The sequence below is a fragment of the Parambassis ranga genome, chromosome 13 (genome assembly GCF_900634625.1).
Source record: "Parambassis ranga chromosome 13, fParRan2.1, whole genome shotgun sequence".
Classification (NCBI taxonomy): Eukaryota; Metazoa; Chordata; class Actinopteri; family Ambassidae; genus Parambassis; species Parambassis ranga.
In genome coordinates this window covers 3530374-3546020 of record NC_041033.1, presented here as the reverse complement: position 1 = coordinate 3546020, position 15647 = coordinate 3530374, and the positions used below count along the sequence as shown (strand labels likewise).

The 15647-nt window shown below is 41.5% G+C and overlaps 2 protein-coding genes across 3 annotated transcripts in view; both read right to left on the bottom strand.

Annotated features, from left to right (window-relative positions):
• LOC114444352 (unconventional myosin-Ic-like) overlaps positions 1 to 2675 on the bottom strand; it is a 45003-nt gene extending 42328 nt beyond the window's left edge. The window contains exons 1-2 of the mRNA XM_028418824.1: positions 2550 to 2675; positions 2175 to 2396 (exon numbers count right to left, since the gene is read on the bottom strand). Of these exons, the coding sequence (XP_028274625.1) occupies positions 2175 to 2264 (90 nt within the window). The 5' untranslated portion in view covers positions 2265 to 2396; positions 2550 to 2675. The remainder of the gene's footprint in view (positions 1 to 2174; positions 2397 to 2549) is intronic.
• A 5525-nt stretch (positions 2676 to 8200) lies between these two features.
• Positions 8201 to 15471, bottom strand: ywhae1 (tyrosine 3-monooxygenase/tryptophan 5-monooxygenase activation protein, epsilon polypeptide 1). 2 transcript variants are annotated; one of them, XM_028420669.1, is made up of 7 exons: positions 15233 to 15471; positions 13554 to 13753; positions 12766 to 12872; positions 12362 to 12568; positions 11917 to 12053; positions 10545 to 10592; positions 8201 to 9411 (listed from the first exon to the last, which is right to left on the bottom strand). In XM_028420669.1, the coding sequence occupies exons 1-6, from the start codon at positions 15294 to 15296 to the stop codon at positions 10585 to 10587; spliced, it is 723 nt and encodes a 240-aa protein (XP_028276470.1). In that variant the 5' UTR covers positions 15297 to 15471; the 3' UTR covers positions 8201 to 9411; positions 10545 to 10584. The 2 variants fall into 2 exon arrangements, with proteins under 2 accessions (XP_028276470.1, XP_028276469.1); XM_028420668.1 differs by lacking the exon at positions 10545 to 10592 and having other exon boundaries at positions 8203 to 9411; positions 15233 to 15470.
• Positions 15472 to 15647: the final 176 nt, after the last annotated feature.

Below are 15647 nucleotides of genomic sequence, written 5' to 3'. Positions count from 1 at the left end.
CATCAGCTCGGATTTATTACTGCATCACATTCTGAGAAGGTGACCTTAACCAGTGGGACAGCTGGGTGTCAATGTCAGAGCCGGACTGTAATATAACTACACCGCCAGAGGGGGGAGTGATCGATTCGGCCTACAACAACCATGGCAATCATAACACACACAATTAGTCTATACACAGGTTTTATCCTGTTGACAACACAACGTTAGTCTGAACTGGACAGAAAGGTCATGATGCCTGACCTCCACCTCCACCCCTGACCCATCTCTCCACAGCTCCGAGTTCAAATCAATAGCCCCTACCACATATTTGTACTTACCGGTACTTCAAACACCACGCCATCCTGCTTTAACTTTACATTTGACTTAATTTGTTATTAAAACATCTGTTAAAAAACATCCACCAAAACTCCTCAGGAAATAACCTTGAAATGAAGTTTTAGGACAGTCCCTGTGTTTAAAAGTCAATATATAAAATGTTTAATGCCAAATGACACACATGAGTTACAGGGTCGGGGTAACCTGATACACACCTTTGACACGCCGCCACGTCCAGGGACGCAATGTGATTTGACCTTGGAGGAATGTGGGAAGGGGAACAAATGAGGCTGTGTACTGGAATGTCTTTGTCGTTTCCTCCCATCCAGGCTACAGTACATTCCACACCTCCCCAATCATCGCTAACCAGCACACAGCAGGCTGCATTAACCACACCACATTCCTTTAACTGCAGCTCAGAATCCTGTGTCAGCGCATGCCTTAACTGTACCAAATGGTGCCGTATACCACCGCTCTGAGGGAGCTCACTCCCTTCATTCCTAAGATACCGTATATATAGATATTACACATCAGCTGTCTTATATTACTCCACTCCTACACCATCCTAGTATGCAACATGTGTCAAAATGTTTTACAGCAATACATATCCTGCAGGGAATCTCAACTATGGGCAACAGTGCAGATATTATTAGGTTAGGCCAGAAGATATATTTTTCTAAAAATGACTCACATGAGAATCGCTTATTTTTTTAGGAGGGGATCAAATTATTGGTGGGGACGCTCGCCTCCGTCCATGCTAAAGCTACGCCCGTGGCAGCACCTCTTAATTTAACATGCAGTTACTACTTTGTTTTTGCAAGTAGGGGGAGGGTGATCACATTTTACATTGTTTTGGCAAACTTGGTTTCTGTTGAAAATACCTGGCTTTTTCAGCCACTAAACACCGTGCTATGCTCACGTGGCAGGCCGTGCACAGCAGGTAATGCTTCTGTTAGTGAGGGAAAGCTTCAGGTTGCTGCTGAAGACAGTGTTGATGAGAGAGTACAATGAGATTTCATGTTACTTCACAAACCATTATAATGTGTTGCAATGCAATATGATGTAATACAATATAAGGGTACTCATTTTTTGTGTATAAATTTCTGTGTTTGTGTAATATTAATTGCACAGTTAATTCAGAAATCGGTCACTCTGCTTCTTCTACAACTGTATAACAGATTCTCCAACAGAATGATCCACCCTCATCCCCATCCATCTCAGTCAGTCTATGGAAATGACAACAATCCTGATGTTTACAGTGGATGTTTTGCATTTTTCTGCGGTCAAACTCAGCCAGTGATGTCATAGCTGTACTGAAAATATCCTGCTGTGTTGATTATATCATGCATGTATTTGTTTAGTTATCAGCGGAGCTAAGGAAATTCACAATGGATACCACGCTGAAGATTATTTCAGGAAAAACACTTTGAATACTCATCAACATTTAATCAATGCTGTCCTCTACTGTACACAACAGTCCTTATCGGCCCTAATGAACACAGACCAGTATGATTCTGGTTTGGTTTCCATAGTATGGATGTCTGTAGTGTAAGCATATCCAATAATTATAGCCTGTTTTGACGTGTATAATTAACTATGAGTGTACCAGGAGTTACTTACCACAGCTTGTTTGATGTATCAGTGCAATTTACTTGACAGACAGTATAGTCTGAAGCAATTTACAATTGGTAAAATATGTAAATGTTCCTCAACATGAGCCCTGTGGGAGATGAACCCCATAACCCCAGCTGTGTCAGCATCCACTTCTACCCACTGGGCTGTATAAAAGCCATCGGAATGAAGGACGAGTGGAAAAATCTGACTCTGGCCTCAGACGCAGCAAGACTGTGTGAACTGACCTTGCAGTTGTGGCAGTGGTTTTCTCCATTTTTTCCCGGAGACAGTATGATTTCCCCTGTTGGGATCAGCTGGATCTTCAGTTCCATCATCGTTCCTTTTCTCCTTCCCTTCAACTGATTCCGTCTTGTGCCGGTGTTGTCTCTTCAACCTTTCCCTTAGCCCTTAGTTTGTAAATCCTTAAATCAGGCAGACTGTGTGTGGAGGACCATCCCAAAAGATGCCTAATAAAAAAAAAAGGAAAAAAACAACTGTCAAAGCCTTATCTGTCAGCGGGAAACCCTTATCTGACATACATGTTACTTCCCAACACAAGGATTGACAAGCAGAGAGCAGCGACTGGAGATTGGCGCAGAGATTTGAGGTTGGGGTGTTACCTGTTGCAGAGCGGAGTCACAGTGAGGCCAGCTTCCTCTCACTCCAGCCAGAGGATGTCGGCTTTCAGGCTGAGGGATCATAGGGAGGATATAGAGCTCGGCCTGATGGATGTCACATGCAAAGGATATGTGTCTTTTGTCTTACAAGTGTGTGTGTGTGTGCGGATAAACGTGTGCGTTCACAGGGGGTGTTAAACACATTAGTGTCTTGAGTGAAAGAAACTACATGTGAGTCTCTTAGCTGGTGGTATTCTGTTCTTACAATCTTAGAATACTGTTGTTTTAAACTGGATTTTATTCATTCTTTTTATCAAATTAGTTTTTCTTATTGTTTGTTTCTTATTGTTTTTGGACCTATTCCACACACTTACTTATAGAGCTGCTCATAGGTACATGTTTAGGTACATTCCCCCGCTGTTTGTACTGTTATATAATTGATGGCAAAGCTTACACATTTTTAGGATTTCACACAGGGCTGGCCTTAACAGGGTTTCCTCTTAGAACCAGCATCCTGCTACAGACATTCCCAGTACCCACCCAGTAGACTGAGTGTGTGTGTGACGTACTTGTGTGTTTGACGAAACCCACTTGTGCTTCCCCTTTGGATGTACAAGCAAGAGGCACGTGTTGTTCACCACACGATTTCCAAAAACAAATAAGGGACTTGTGCTGTTGTAGTGGTGCATTTCCTGTCCCCAGGGACAAGACTAAACCAGGGCCTTGACACACACACACACACACTGTATATTGACAGAAGGGTGGTTTCTAGGGTGAAGAGGTCGGATGTGACACTGCAGCCATACGTTGCTGTCTGTATGACAGAAAAATATAAACAGTTTCATTCTGATAGATAAACATACATCACTGGAGGACCTTCCTGACCCGTCTGATGATTTCCTTCTATGTTCCTGTTCTCTCACTGTCAGCACTGTGGGACACACTGAGCCGAGCACACAGTGTAATCTGCTGAAACTGAAATCTGACAATGCGTTGCATGATCTGGTCAGACAGAAGATGTTGTATTGTGTTTTATTTTGTGTGTTGATCAAATTTCATGGCACTCCCCATGGAGAGGTTTCTGTTATCTTTTTGAGGTTGACTGCAGGCTAATGTTTTTTTCGATAAATAATAAATGGGTAAGCTTGTGTATATATAACCTTTGAAAAAATGTCTGTCTTTGAGAGGTTTTGAGTAAAGGGGGCATGACAGGCTGCTGCTGAGAGAGGGGAAATGACAGAGACACACATCCTTTGACCTCTGACACCAGCTGGAGGCATTCCTGACAGCCTGGCATCAACAGGAAACCTGTAGCCTTGACACACAGTGTTCTCATAGGTTTCTGTTTCTCTCTCTCTCTCTCTCTCTCCTTCAGCCTCTCTGTCCTGTCTACCTCTCCTCCTTCACCCGGCTGGCTATCAGCAGGAAGGTTCTCCCTCATGAGCCAGGTCCTGTTTAAGGTTTCTTCCTGTTAAAAGGGAGTTTTTCGGGGGTTCAGGCTCTGGGTTTCTGTAAAAAACCCAGAGACAATTTTGATTGTAAAAGGTGCTATATAAGTAACATTGAATTGAACTAAAATCCATTAAAAATAATAACAGCTCTAACCTATTTTAATTTTAAAATAAGAATGTATAAACTCTCATCTCTCTCATTGTTTGTAAAAAGTGAGTTTGCAGTTTTGATTTATAGCTACAAGAAATATGTACAATTTATAAGCAACAGAACAAGTCCTAATGTTGGAAAATCTGAATGTATCTGGTTGTTACTGTAAATTCATGTCCCAAAATAGTTGTAAATGTCTATAAAAATGTTCCTGCCTAAAACATCATATCCATTTTTCCTGTGAACACACTTCCTTTGCTTTCCTTTCCATTGTCATGGAGATGATGACAGGCACAGCAGATGACACTTTTTCCAGTAAAATGCTGCATCACATAGAATATTTTTTCACTGTGTGATTTCTTTTCTTCCACAGACTAAAGGCAACTGGGAACAACCAGTCTACACAATTATGTCTAATTATGGACCACCAACACCTAAATGATAAAAACAATAATTACCTTGACCGTAGATAGCAATATATATGAAACATTATGAAGTAGCTCAAACAGATGATTTGAGATGGCAAAAAGTTACTTACTACGATATGAGATGATGAGATGAGATGAGATAAAATGATGAGATGAGATGAGAAAAAAGTCACCTGTAACACCAGAACCTCTCATTGGACGTGTATTGAAAAAATACTGGGATGAGGTGCGGTGAGACTGAAATGCTAAAAAGTAGGTAGCAAAATGTCAGCTGTAACACCTGAGCAGAATTTTAAAAATTAGTTATGGATAAAGTTATGGATAAAAGATGGCAGGAAAGTTTTAGATAGATTAGTTACTAAAACAAATGTCATTTAGCCTACTACTAAAAATAATAGACAATTAACATAACCTAGTTAGAACACAGAGTTATGGTTGTACATATTGTGGTTTTTATTTAATCAGTAGTGTGAACATGTTAATAACTTGGGTGGTGTTGATGGAGGAGTACTGAAAGGCTGGCAAACAAAGCAGTAACATTAACAGCTGCATTGCATCAAGTGATTCCCCACATTTATGATAATGGGGCTTTACAGTGGAGGAGGACTCTCCATAGTAGTGTGGTGTGTCACTATAATATCCACCTAACTGCCTATTCCATGGACAAAGGGCCCTTCACACTGAACTGCAGTTTGAAGGGCATCAGGCAGGACGGAGCGGGCTGCACTTCACAGCGCCATCCTGCTGTATATTTGCAGTCCTGTAACCAGATCCCACATGGAGGCACAGCCCAGACCAGATCAGACCAGGGCTGAGTAAATCTCACAAGTGTTTTCTGAAAATAACCATAGCTATTTATATCTGCTGTCTCTGCAGCAGAAGAGGAAGTTCATAATATTTCATTGACGTTTCTTCCCTTGGTCCCACTCTGCCAGCAGTAATCTTGCTCCGACAACAGAACACTGTGGCAGTTTCCAGTTTCCACAGGAAGGCAGAGGAAGCTAGAGGACGCCGATTAGGCTGCAGATGTAGAGGAGGGAGCCGCTGACTCTACGGCCAGCACACCCTCCCTGGAGAACAGTGTCTTGAACCAATGGAAAACTAAGATCCTGCAGTTTGTTTTTGTTCTCTCACAGTACATCCACAAGCAGCTCCTGTACATATGGAAAGTATTTTGAGTGATGTATTGTCAGATTAGCTGGAACTTGCTGCCCTCTTGAGGTTTCATGTTACAACAAGCTGCTCAGTGGAGGAGAAACCATCAGGCGCCATGGTAACTGGACAGTCAACACAGCCCTGGAAAGTTCGTTATGGTTTGTTGTTTGTTTTCTTTAAAATAATTTCAACTGTGATCATGACCTCTGTCAGACCTGCCCTACAAAAGTTTTGTGTTAAACAGAGGATGACTGCATATTTAATAAAATATTAAAACATCTATACACCCTTTAACCATCAGCTGATTTTCACCTCAGTATGTGGTCATATATTAAAACTATAAATCAATCCAGTGACTAAGTAATCACAGTTGCAATATGTGGCAATAATGTTTACACTTTACAATGCTACTACTGATGTCCTGAGCCAACTGTCATCTGTGAACACTACAGATATAACTTGTTTTGGCGTCTGATGCACAGGTCTCATCATATTACGCCTCATCATGCATCAACATTGTGGTATGAGACTCCCCTGTGAGTGACACATCGGACCTGCAGAGGGCACTAGAGGAGCTGCTACACAACCATTCACTCATGTGTATGTGCCTTTTTTTAATCCCTTTCCTCAGGGGGCATACATACGCACTGTATATCTTTCACACATATCACAGAGCTTCTGCCATGTTTGTCGGAGAGTGATGGGATGTCTCCAGGACAGGGGTAGACTTGTAACTCATCTTATATCTTCTGACACTCTGTTGCTGCTGTCTGCAAGGCTGTAAATCACTGTAGTCACACCTTCACCGTATGTGGAGTCACAGTGCGAGTTTAGAAAAAAGAAATCCTGCCTACAGGCTCTCTTAAATGTCTTAGAAATTACAACCAGCGGATAAATTATTAGAAGATAGAGATTAAAGGGTTCACAACTGTACCATTTACAAATTCTAATGCCCAAGATAATGTACTGGGCTCCCACAGTCTGAAATTATTAGAAGTTTCTATTCTCTGTGGACACTGAGATTTAAAAAAACAACAAACAAACAAACATGTTGATGTGGACCAATCATCCTCTGATGAGCATGAATGTTCAGCTTTAACAGGTTTTGAAACTTCCTGTGAGATTTTGACCTGGTATTTGTGCTTGATAAAAAGTCAGAGGGGAGCTTCTATTGGGACCATGAACATTATGCAAGAGGAAAGGTCAGGGGTCAACTAAATAGATTTCAATTCAGCGTTTATCCTTGGAAATGCAAACAGTAACCATGCATTAAAAACACCTTGCAGTGCAGGAAGGATGTGGCTTTGACTAACTGTTGCCGCCTGTTTTCTGTCTGTCAGGCTCCTCTGCCTTCACCTGGGAGTCTAAACTTAGTCTAAGCACAGCAGTCAGGCTCTTATTATGGGTGATGTAACAGTAGAAAAGGTTGCAACTGCTACAGAGGTTACAAGACACTGAAACTAGGGAGGCAAAAGGTTAAGGCCTCAGGGTTCCTCCCAGAACGAGGAGTAAGAACCAGAAAAAGAAGCAAAATTAGAGGCAGAGGGGATATTTCGAGCACACATGTAACTAAGATTTTAACATATTTAATTAACTAACCTGTGATTAAATGTGGTGAGGGCCAAAAGTCCTCGTCTGTGTTTAAGTATACTTTAAATGGCTGCCTCATCTGGAGTCCTGATCATCACCTCCACACAGCAGCAGCAGCCACTGCAGAAGCACAGGCATTAAGATTGCATTTGTCTCTCAAACACTATAAATAGAACATATAAATTTATTATTGCGGTCACAGTTGCCAACTCAGATGCCAGTAGCAACATCTGCTCTGAGTGTGGCACACAGTAAACTGAGGCAGAATCAGCTGTTGTAAAAAAAAAACCTATGCATGATGCAGCCAGCACATTCTAAGTAATACAGTTTAAAAAGATGCAAAGGGTACGAGCAGGACACTTTATTGCAAGCACACTGAATTTTTGAGGCTCCCCTGAAGATATATTTTCCCACCTTTGCAAAGACGTTTCAAGAACACCATTGTTTATGTCTTTGCCTCTTGTCGTTGTGTTGACACACACCTAAATGCTCCAGAGCAGCAAACTGTCAGAACGTCTGCTTTTACAGAGGTCTGAACACCTGCTGATGATCAGTTCATCAAGGACTGGATATCAGCAGCACCTGCTGCAGCTCAATTAATTACATCCTATGGAAGCAGTAAGGGGGGACGCTTTGGACGCACGGTAAAAATGATCACCTAATATGATCAGATAATTTTACACATAAAAAAGCATGGTATTGGCTACAGTAATATGGACCTGATTATCAGTGTTACATGGGTCGCTGCGGTAACGTCACCTAGTTATTTGAATGTACATTGAAAATTAGAAATTTCATGCAATTTCATGTATATTACGCTGATAGGAATGAGCAAAAAATCACTGTCCTCTTGAGACAGTAAAAAAAAAACAAGCACAGTCCGGTTTGTAATGTTTAATTTAGATTGTTTAATGTTAATTCCATGCTGTGTTTCAGTAAGAACAATACAGATTCCCTGTCTGTGGCTCCAGTCAGATATCCAGTAGTACAAATCAGCTCCAAGTTACACATAATGAAGCAAAACAAGAAGAGCAACAGAGGAAACTGCAGAAGAAAAGAACATCTCAACCTAGAGGAGCTTTAGTAAAAAAAAAATAGGGGGAGAAGCTGCAGAAAAGAATGTGTGTCAAATCATGCACTATCAATCTTGATTTTAGGACTTTCTGTCAAGGAATGGGGGCAAACTGAGACTTTAAACCAAGTGAGAAATCTCCCAAATTCTTTTTTTTTTTTTTAATTAAAACCCACCAGCTACACATAAATCAACCTTCAGAGATTCAGCATATCTGCACAGTTACAGTATTTTAGCACAAAGTACAGTCCAAGGACAACTACAAAAAACATGACAACAGAATCACTATGGTGTAAAAGTTAAGCACTTCTTTGCCCCACATGGATATCACGAATTTTGCCAACTTCCTCTGAAAAACTAAGTTAACAAAAAAAGGGCACTTGTAGCTTTCCACTGCCCACAAAAGGTAAAATGGTCTGCATGACAATTCACTAAAAACAGAGATAAAACAGCTCCCATAACTAATAGTCAACATTATCAGTAATAAAAGTTAATTTCTGTAATTACATTAAGAAAACAAATTCTCAATACATCCAGCAACCGATAAAAATATTGAGAAAAGAGCAAAAAACAAACAAAAATACAATAATGAAAACAAAGATAACAGTTTCAGAACCGCTTGTACCAGGACGAAAAAATAAAACCTATCCAGGGACATCTCTTTATTTATCTTTGTCTTTCTAACACTGTATTTCCTGTCTCAATTAAGTGGTATTTACTTGAATGATGTAAGGGCTAATATAAAAATAAAAGAAAGAAGAGAAAAATAAACTTGGTAACTCCGGGGCCCTGCTGGGTCGTGGAGCAGCAGAGGTGGAAGAAACTAAAAGGAGGGAGAAGAGGAGGAGGAGGACTCACAAGGGAGGAAGGAGGGTGGGGTGGGGGTGAGAAGGATGGAGGAGCGTGAGGAGGTGAGGGGGAGGAAGGGGAGGGGTCTCAAGTTGTTGGCTGTTGGTGGCATAGTCTCACTGGGCCTCATCCTCAACGTCTTGCAGTGCGTCTTTGTTCTGTTCTTCACCTGGTGGATTGAAAATTCGACGTTAGATTTGACTTTGCAAGTTCTTTGTCGCGCTTACACAATTAATTAAAAACTGGTCACAGGGCCATGTCGTTGTCTGTTTGATGCATTTGTGTGCAGTCCTTCAACATGATGATACTAACGTATAGGTGGAACACTGATTTACGGTCACATTGACTCTACCCCTAGCTCTTCTCACACAGCCTGTCCAAGGGGGACCATGGCACTTTAATCCCATCTTTGTGATCTGTAGGAAAGGGTGAGCCAGCAGCACAGAATCTATACTAGAAACTAAAAGCACCTTGAATTGCTTGCTGGTAGCACACAATGGGATTTCCTCAACCACATTTTAGTGACATCTCAAAGTAGAAAACCAACCTGTTTATACTGGTGGATCATTATAAGAGACGTAATACTCCAGTAAGTTACATATTCACAAATGAAGAAATACATGTACTTAAGTACTGAAGTTACACACAGTATTTGCATGCTATGCTGATTCACAGACATTTTACAGAAGGGAAAAACAACCTTCTGAAGTGTGTGAAGTGAAATTTCAATCAATTCAAAACTAACCTTTACATTTCAACAAGTGAAACTTGAAAAACACTGACTGGGACCAGGCCACTACATGCTGAAAGTTTTTCACCACAGTCTAGGCTTGAGTGAAACTGTGCCAGTGTCATTCAAACAGCGTGAAAATAGAGCTCAAAGTGGGGTGAAAAAAACAAAGGAACACAGTTTGAAATAATAATATCATTTCAGCTTCACTTTTGTTTAACTGTAACATGTCATAACCATCCATGGGCTAGACCTGGTTAAAACTACAGATATTATGTGCAAGCAGTAGCAAATCTCTGCTTCGGGGCACGAACAGTTTTAACAGGCAACTATAACACAAACACATCTAAACTCAAAAAGCCAGACGGACTGTGATGTGAGGATCAGAAGATTACAACCTGTTACTGAAAGTTAATACATGATCTAACCAAATACCTGACTGCCAGGTGAGGTAGGTGAGTGGACTGAATTATTAAACAGTGAGTGAGTTAGTGCTGAGAGTTAAAAGAAGGCAGCAGCGCACGCGCCCACACACACACACACAGAGCAAGGCATGGGTGAGCAACACTTACAAAGTACAGTTAACATGGGAAATGAACAGGTTTGTTTCCTTTAGGACTCTACAGCAGAGGGAATGAGAAAAAGACAAAGAGAGATGAGTCACTGTGAAATCAAAACGTGTTGGTGGATGCTCCGCAGCACAACTAATGCAAGCTGCTGGAATGAATGAAGTCGGTGAAAGAATGAATGAAACAGGGCTGAATGTTTTGTTGTTTTTATATTGCGAAATGTCCTTATCCTTATCTTGGATCATTACTGACAAGCAGTCAATAATTACTACTAGTTTGTAGTAACTGATAAAAGGGTAGGGCAGAATCCTGTCAGGTTAATTTACCCGGTATGCAGATGACTAACTTTACTCTTTTAGAAAAAAAAGTAGACAAAAAAAACTGAGGTTTGACAAAGTAGGAGTGTCTGTTTCTGCAAATGATAGGAGTTGCATGATACCTAGCCACACTTCACAAGACAGGAAGCAGTTTGGCAGATATGTAAGAACGAACTACATGGATGGATAATTAGCTGAGTTTCTTATTGTGAATCAATTCTATAAATTCATTAAAATGAAGCTTTTAAACATCCAGCCCTAAGGTACATGTATGTCCAAAGGTAGGAATGCAAGTAATATTAGTTAGGTAGCATGATGATGATGCCGACTTCAGTTCAGCCTCAAGTAGACTTGATTCTGTAACTGTGTAGCTGAATATTCACACTGACCACCATAAGGCCGTAGCACCTTAGGATGATGTCAGTAAAGCTTGAATTTAAATTACTGTCACTTTAAACTCAGTTCTTCTGACTGTGTTTCCACTGCAGGAGGCTGTTAGAAACCCAGATGGACCCTCTCAAAGAGGCCCATGCTAACAGGTCATGAAGGACCCTGCGAGGTGCAACTTTGCTGATTGGTGATAGTGCATTCTCATTTTTAACCAATGAGGAAGTTCTACATTAGCCAAAGAAGAAAACAAATGCATCCAATTACAACTAATTGGTTGAGATTGTTAACTAATTGCACCCATTGTACTGATCTGGTGCACAAAGCTGAGTAAACATCCAGATCACAAACAGCCTATGAATACAGCCGTAACATGTGAAAAGAACAAATTGTTTTTATGGACATGACAATTTGGATTTACTCTTTAAACTGCAGTCATGTAATGTGTTGACATTAAATCAGTACAAATGTAAGCACAGTACTCCATGCAAACAGCCAGTGTGACAACAGAGCCATAATCAAGTTGCTCACATGTTATAAATACAGTGTAAAATGAGTGAGTTAGTTAATCAGTGTCAACAGCAAGTCCTAAAGAAAATTGCCATAGTAACAAGCTACATAAACATCAGAAATGAAAACACATGAAAGGGACCATGGTGTGAGCCTCTTACCCTCTCCCTGCATATCTGAAGTCCATAGTGTGAGGTTGTCACGTAACAACTGCATGATAAGTGTAGAGTCCTTGTAGCTTTCTTCACTCAGAGAGTCCAGTTCTGCGATGGCGTCATCAAAAGCAGCCTTCGCCAACCTGAGCAGACATAACTCTATTGAAATGATTTTATAACACCATGTCATCTTAACACAAGACCCACATTACTCAAATGTGTAAACCATTATGTAAAAGGGCCTCAGACCTTATCTGCCTATAAGAAGCAGAAGCTTCATATATGAGTCTGAGCCACATAGAAACCGCTATGAATCAGTGTTATTGCCCTCAAGCCAGAGTCTAATCCACAATCACAGAAGAGGAAGCGGGTCAACTGACAAACAAAGTCAAGTTGAGGTTCTTCCATTTGTTCTCCCCCCACCCCCCATGCTTGTTAAATGAACAGTAACCTGCAGGCCCGGTCAGGTGAATTGAGGATCTCATAGTAGAAGACGGAGAAGTTGAGGGCAAGGCCGAGGCGAATGGGGTGCGTCGGTGGCAGTTCTAGCATGGCTAGATCTGTGGCAGTTTTGTAGGCCACCAGGCTGTTCTCTGCTGCCTCCTTTCTGTTGTTGCCAGTGGCAAACTCTGCCAGGTACCTGTGGTAGTCGCCCTTCCTGGAGTAGGGGAAAAGTAAATAGGACAGGATGCTGACTTTCTTTACAACATAATATGATATGTGTTTTGTTTCCTCTGAGACATGCAAACTCCTTGACAATAGCTAGCTCTACAGCAAGAGCACATCTTGCATCCTGTCAGCACAGATCTCGTCAATTCATTAATCTGTTTAACATTCAGATCATAGAGCTCTCACATTTTGTTGTAGAAGACCTTAGACTCTCCCATGACAGCTGAGGGGAGTAAGTGCCTTTCCAGTGCATCCAGAATATCACCACAGATTGATTTGAGCTCATTTTCAACCTGCCAGAAGACAAACATATTTATGCAGTTAAAAAACATTTTTATCGTTTACCACAAAACAATACACCATATATTCATTTCCTGTGTGGTTGGAGAGGAGGTGACGAGGTGACAAACTATGTCATCTGCTCATGTTTGCAAGGGTCCCTGCAGACCATCAGCATGCAGCCAAAAACGTCACGTCTGTGTATGCATGTAATGCAGACAGCCACTGTAGGCCTCTTACAGGCCATTATTATCGTTCTCTTTAAACTCTGACATTTACTAATCCAGTTAGGATGCTCCTGAATGCTCACTAGGTGTGGTAGCGGAGAGCATGCAATGAAATCAAGGTGTACCCATGTCTGAATTCTGTTAGGTCATTGACTGCAGTCCAACTGCCTCTCCCATCGCTCTGACACACTCTGGCCTCTCCCAGAATAATAGCAGCTCTTATTTCCCTTCATAAAAGCAAGAGAGACTGGAGGACTTGCCAGCTATGACTCAGACGCAGTCTGTCCAGTAGCTGCTCATAGTGTGAATCATTAACATGAGTCTGTGATCTCACATGAACACAGCAAATTTAAGATGCTCTGAAATGAGAAACATATTTGGGACAATACCGAAATCATGTTAAGTGCTTCTGTCAGACGATGTCTGAAAACAAAGTCCAAGCACCTGAACTGTTATTGTAAGCCTTACCGTTTGCCTGTATTCCCGAATCATCTTCATCTTCTCTTCTCCACTCTTCTCCTCTTCCCGCTGTTCGATACTGCTGATTATCCTCCAGGAGGCTCTCCGAGCTCCAATCACATTCTTATAGGCCACTGATAGTAAGTTTCTCTCCTCCACTGTGAGCTCCACATCCATGCCCGCCACCTTCTTCATAGACACAACCATCTCTGTACAAGAAGAAAATACAACACTTCTTAGAACTATGATCATCATATGAAGAACATTAAGACCCATTTTACAACCACGAATCACATTTTCAAACTACCGTAAATGACTTGATGTCTGACCAGACGTCTTATATGCTCCGTTGACAGACTTGCTTGAAAATACTTTCACTTTAATTCACAAACTTATGTGCTTTACAAACCCAGGGGACTGGGTTGGAAATTTGCATAATGAATGACACATTCTGGAGTCTGGGAAGTCATGCATGGAGATAATAATTGACAGCTTACATAATATGCAAGACAGGTTTAAATGTGATATAACAGAGGGTGTTAATGGTACATGCTGAGCCGGCTTCTTTACCAGCTCCAAATGTCCACCTATCCTTTGGCTCCAGTCCAGCACACATACACATAAACCGATTACTCACTTCAATCATATGCAATGCCCTTCTGGGTTTAAGATGTGTACCAGCATTTACAGCTGGTGGGTTACCACCCTTTTAGAAAATAACTCTCTTTGTAGGCTAAATGGGGCAGTGCTTGATGTTTAAGTGGATATCTAATACACAAGGCACTAAAAATAATCCCTACTTCAACAACATGTGAAAATTTGGTAATCTGCCGCAGACAAAATAATAGGAATTGTACTACATTTGCAAGATTAGCCAGTTAGCCAGTAAACCATAAATCACTCTGTAAATACACTCCGAACCCCATGAATGAGTCATGGTACATTCACTTAACGTTACTGGGCAACGCATGACCGGTGGCAAAAGCAGGCGTCTAAAAACAGCCTCTACAAGGCCTGCAATGGTATGACAGTCTGACAGGAGTGTACCAGAGAGGAAGAGGGAGTCGTTTTCGCTAATCGATCCGTGCAGCCTGCTTGCAGGGGGAACACCCCACAAAGTGAACAGCTGCCCTCCCACTCACTAACACACAGCAGGCTTCAAGCTGCTAATCTTGCAATTCTGCCTTGTTCAGGCTTATTAGCATCTGTAATAAAAGCACATTGAGATTGTCAGGTTGTTATAATTAGGATTACAGTAACGTGACGCTGTATGTCACTTTTAATTGGTTAAAGAAGCATTGGCTCAAATGTTAAGCTATAGGCTAGCATGGTGCAGGGGAGGCAACTCCTGACAGCTCACGCTCCAGTAATCCGCCATTTTGTTGTAGCCCCCTCGCTAATGTTAGTCACTGTCTGCCACATCCATGCACTTTCTGTAAAACAAACAGTTTTCTTGCCGTTGCATAATGGTTTAAATGTGTTGCAGTTACTTTCAAGGAGAGCCCATTAGTCATGTCATTAAATGGTTATTTGAAAAACAGCGACGCTAGCCATTTTAGCCATGTAGCTGACCACGGCTAACAGCTATCCAGTGGAGCGCTGTTCCGTTACGTTCGCTAGCTCAGAGAAAAAAAAATCCGTACGGCGAACATGTCCCACTCTGGGCCAGCCCATTAAGTGTCGCTTACCGTCATATCGCTCCGCTTGTTCAGCAAGTTTTGCCTGATACACTAGGTCCTCTCGCTCTCCCATTGTGATTCGAGGTTCAGGTAGTGTAGCAAACTAGCTAATCAGACTGAATGATCTTTAGTGAAAACACGGTGCTGAGCCAGGTCTATGTGCTGTTCCTAGAAACCAACTGGGTCGATGAGTGGAGTCCCGCCCCACCGGCAGCGCTGTGCTGGGATTGTGAGTAAAGATGGCGACCGGTCTCATCCGGGTATTGCGCATACGCAACCGAATCACCAGCATAGATGTGTTCCCCTGTAATTATTATCATACATTTATTGCTTTTACAAAGACTACAACAAGCTAAATGTATGTCAAACGTTTAAATTGTGCCTGACATTTTTCTGAGTTTATACATTCTTTGAGCCGTCATTG

What these genes read in the sequence shown, in the direction of transcription:
- ywhae1 (XM_028420668.1), bottom strand. Translation starts at nt 15,296, where the DNA reads ATGGGAGAGCGAGAGGACCTAGTGTATCAGGCAAAACTTGCTGAACAA. An exon ending in ACAAGCGGAGCGATATGACG is followed by an intron (nt 13,754 to 15,232) that starts GTAAGCGACACT and finishes CTTCTTGTACAG; the next exon opens with AGATGGTTGTGTCTATGAAG. An exon ending in TTCAGATATGCAGGGAGAGG is followed by an intron (nt 9,412 to 11,916) that starts GTAAGAGGCTCA and finishes TCAATCCACCAG; the next exon opens with GTGAAGAACAGAACAAAGAC.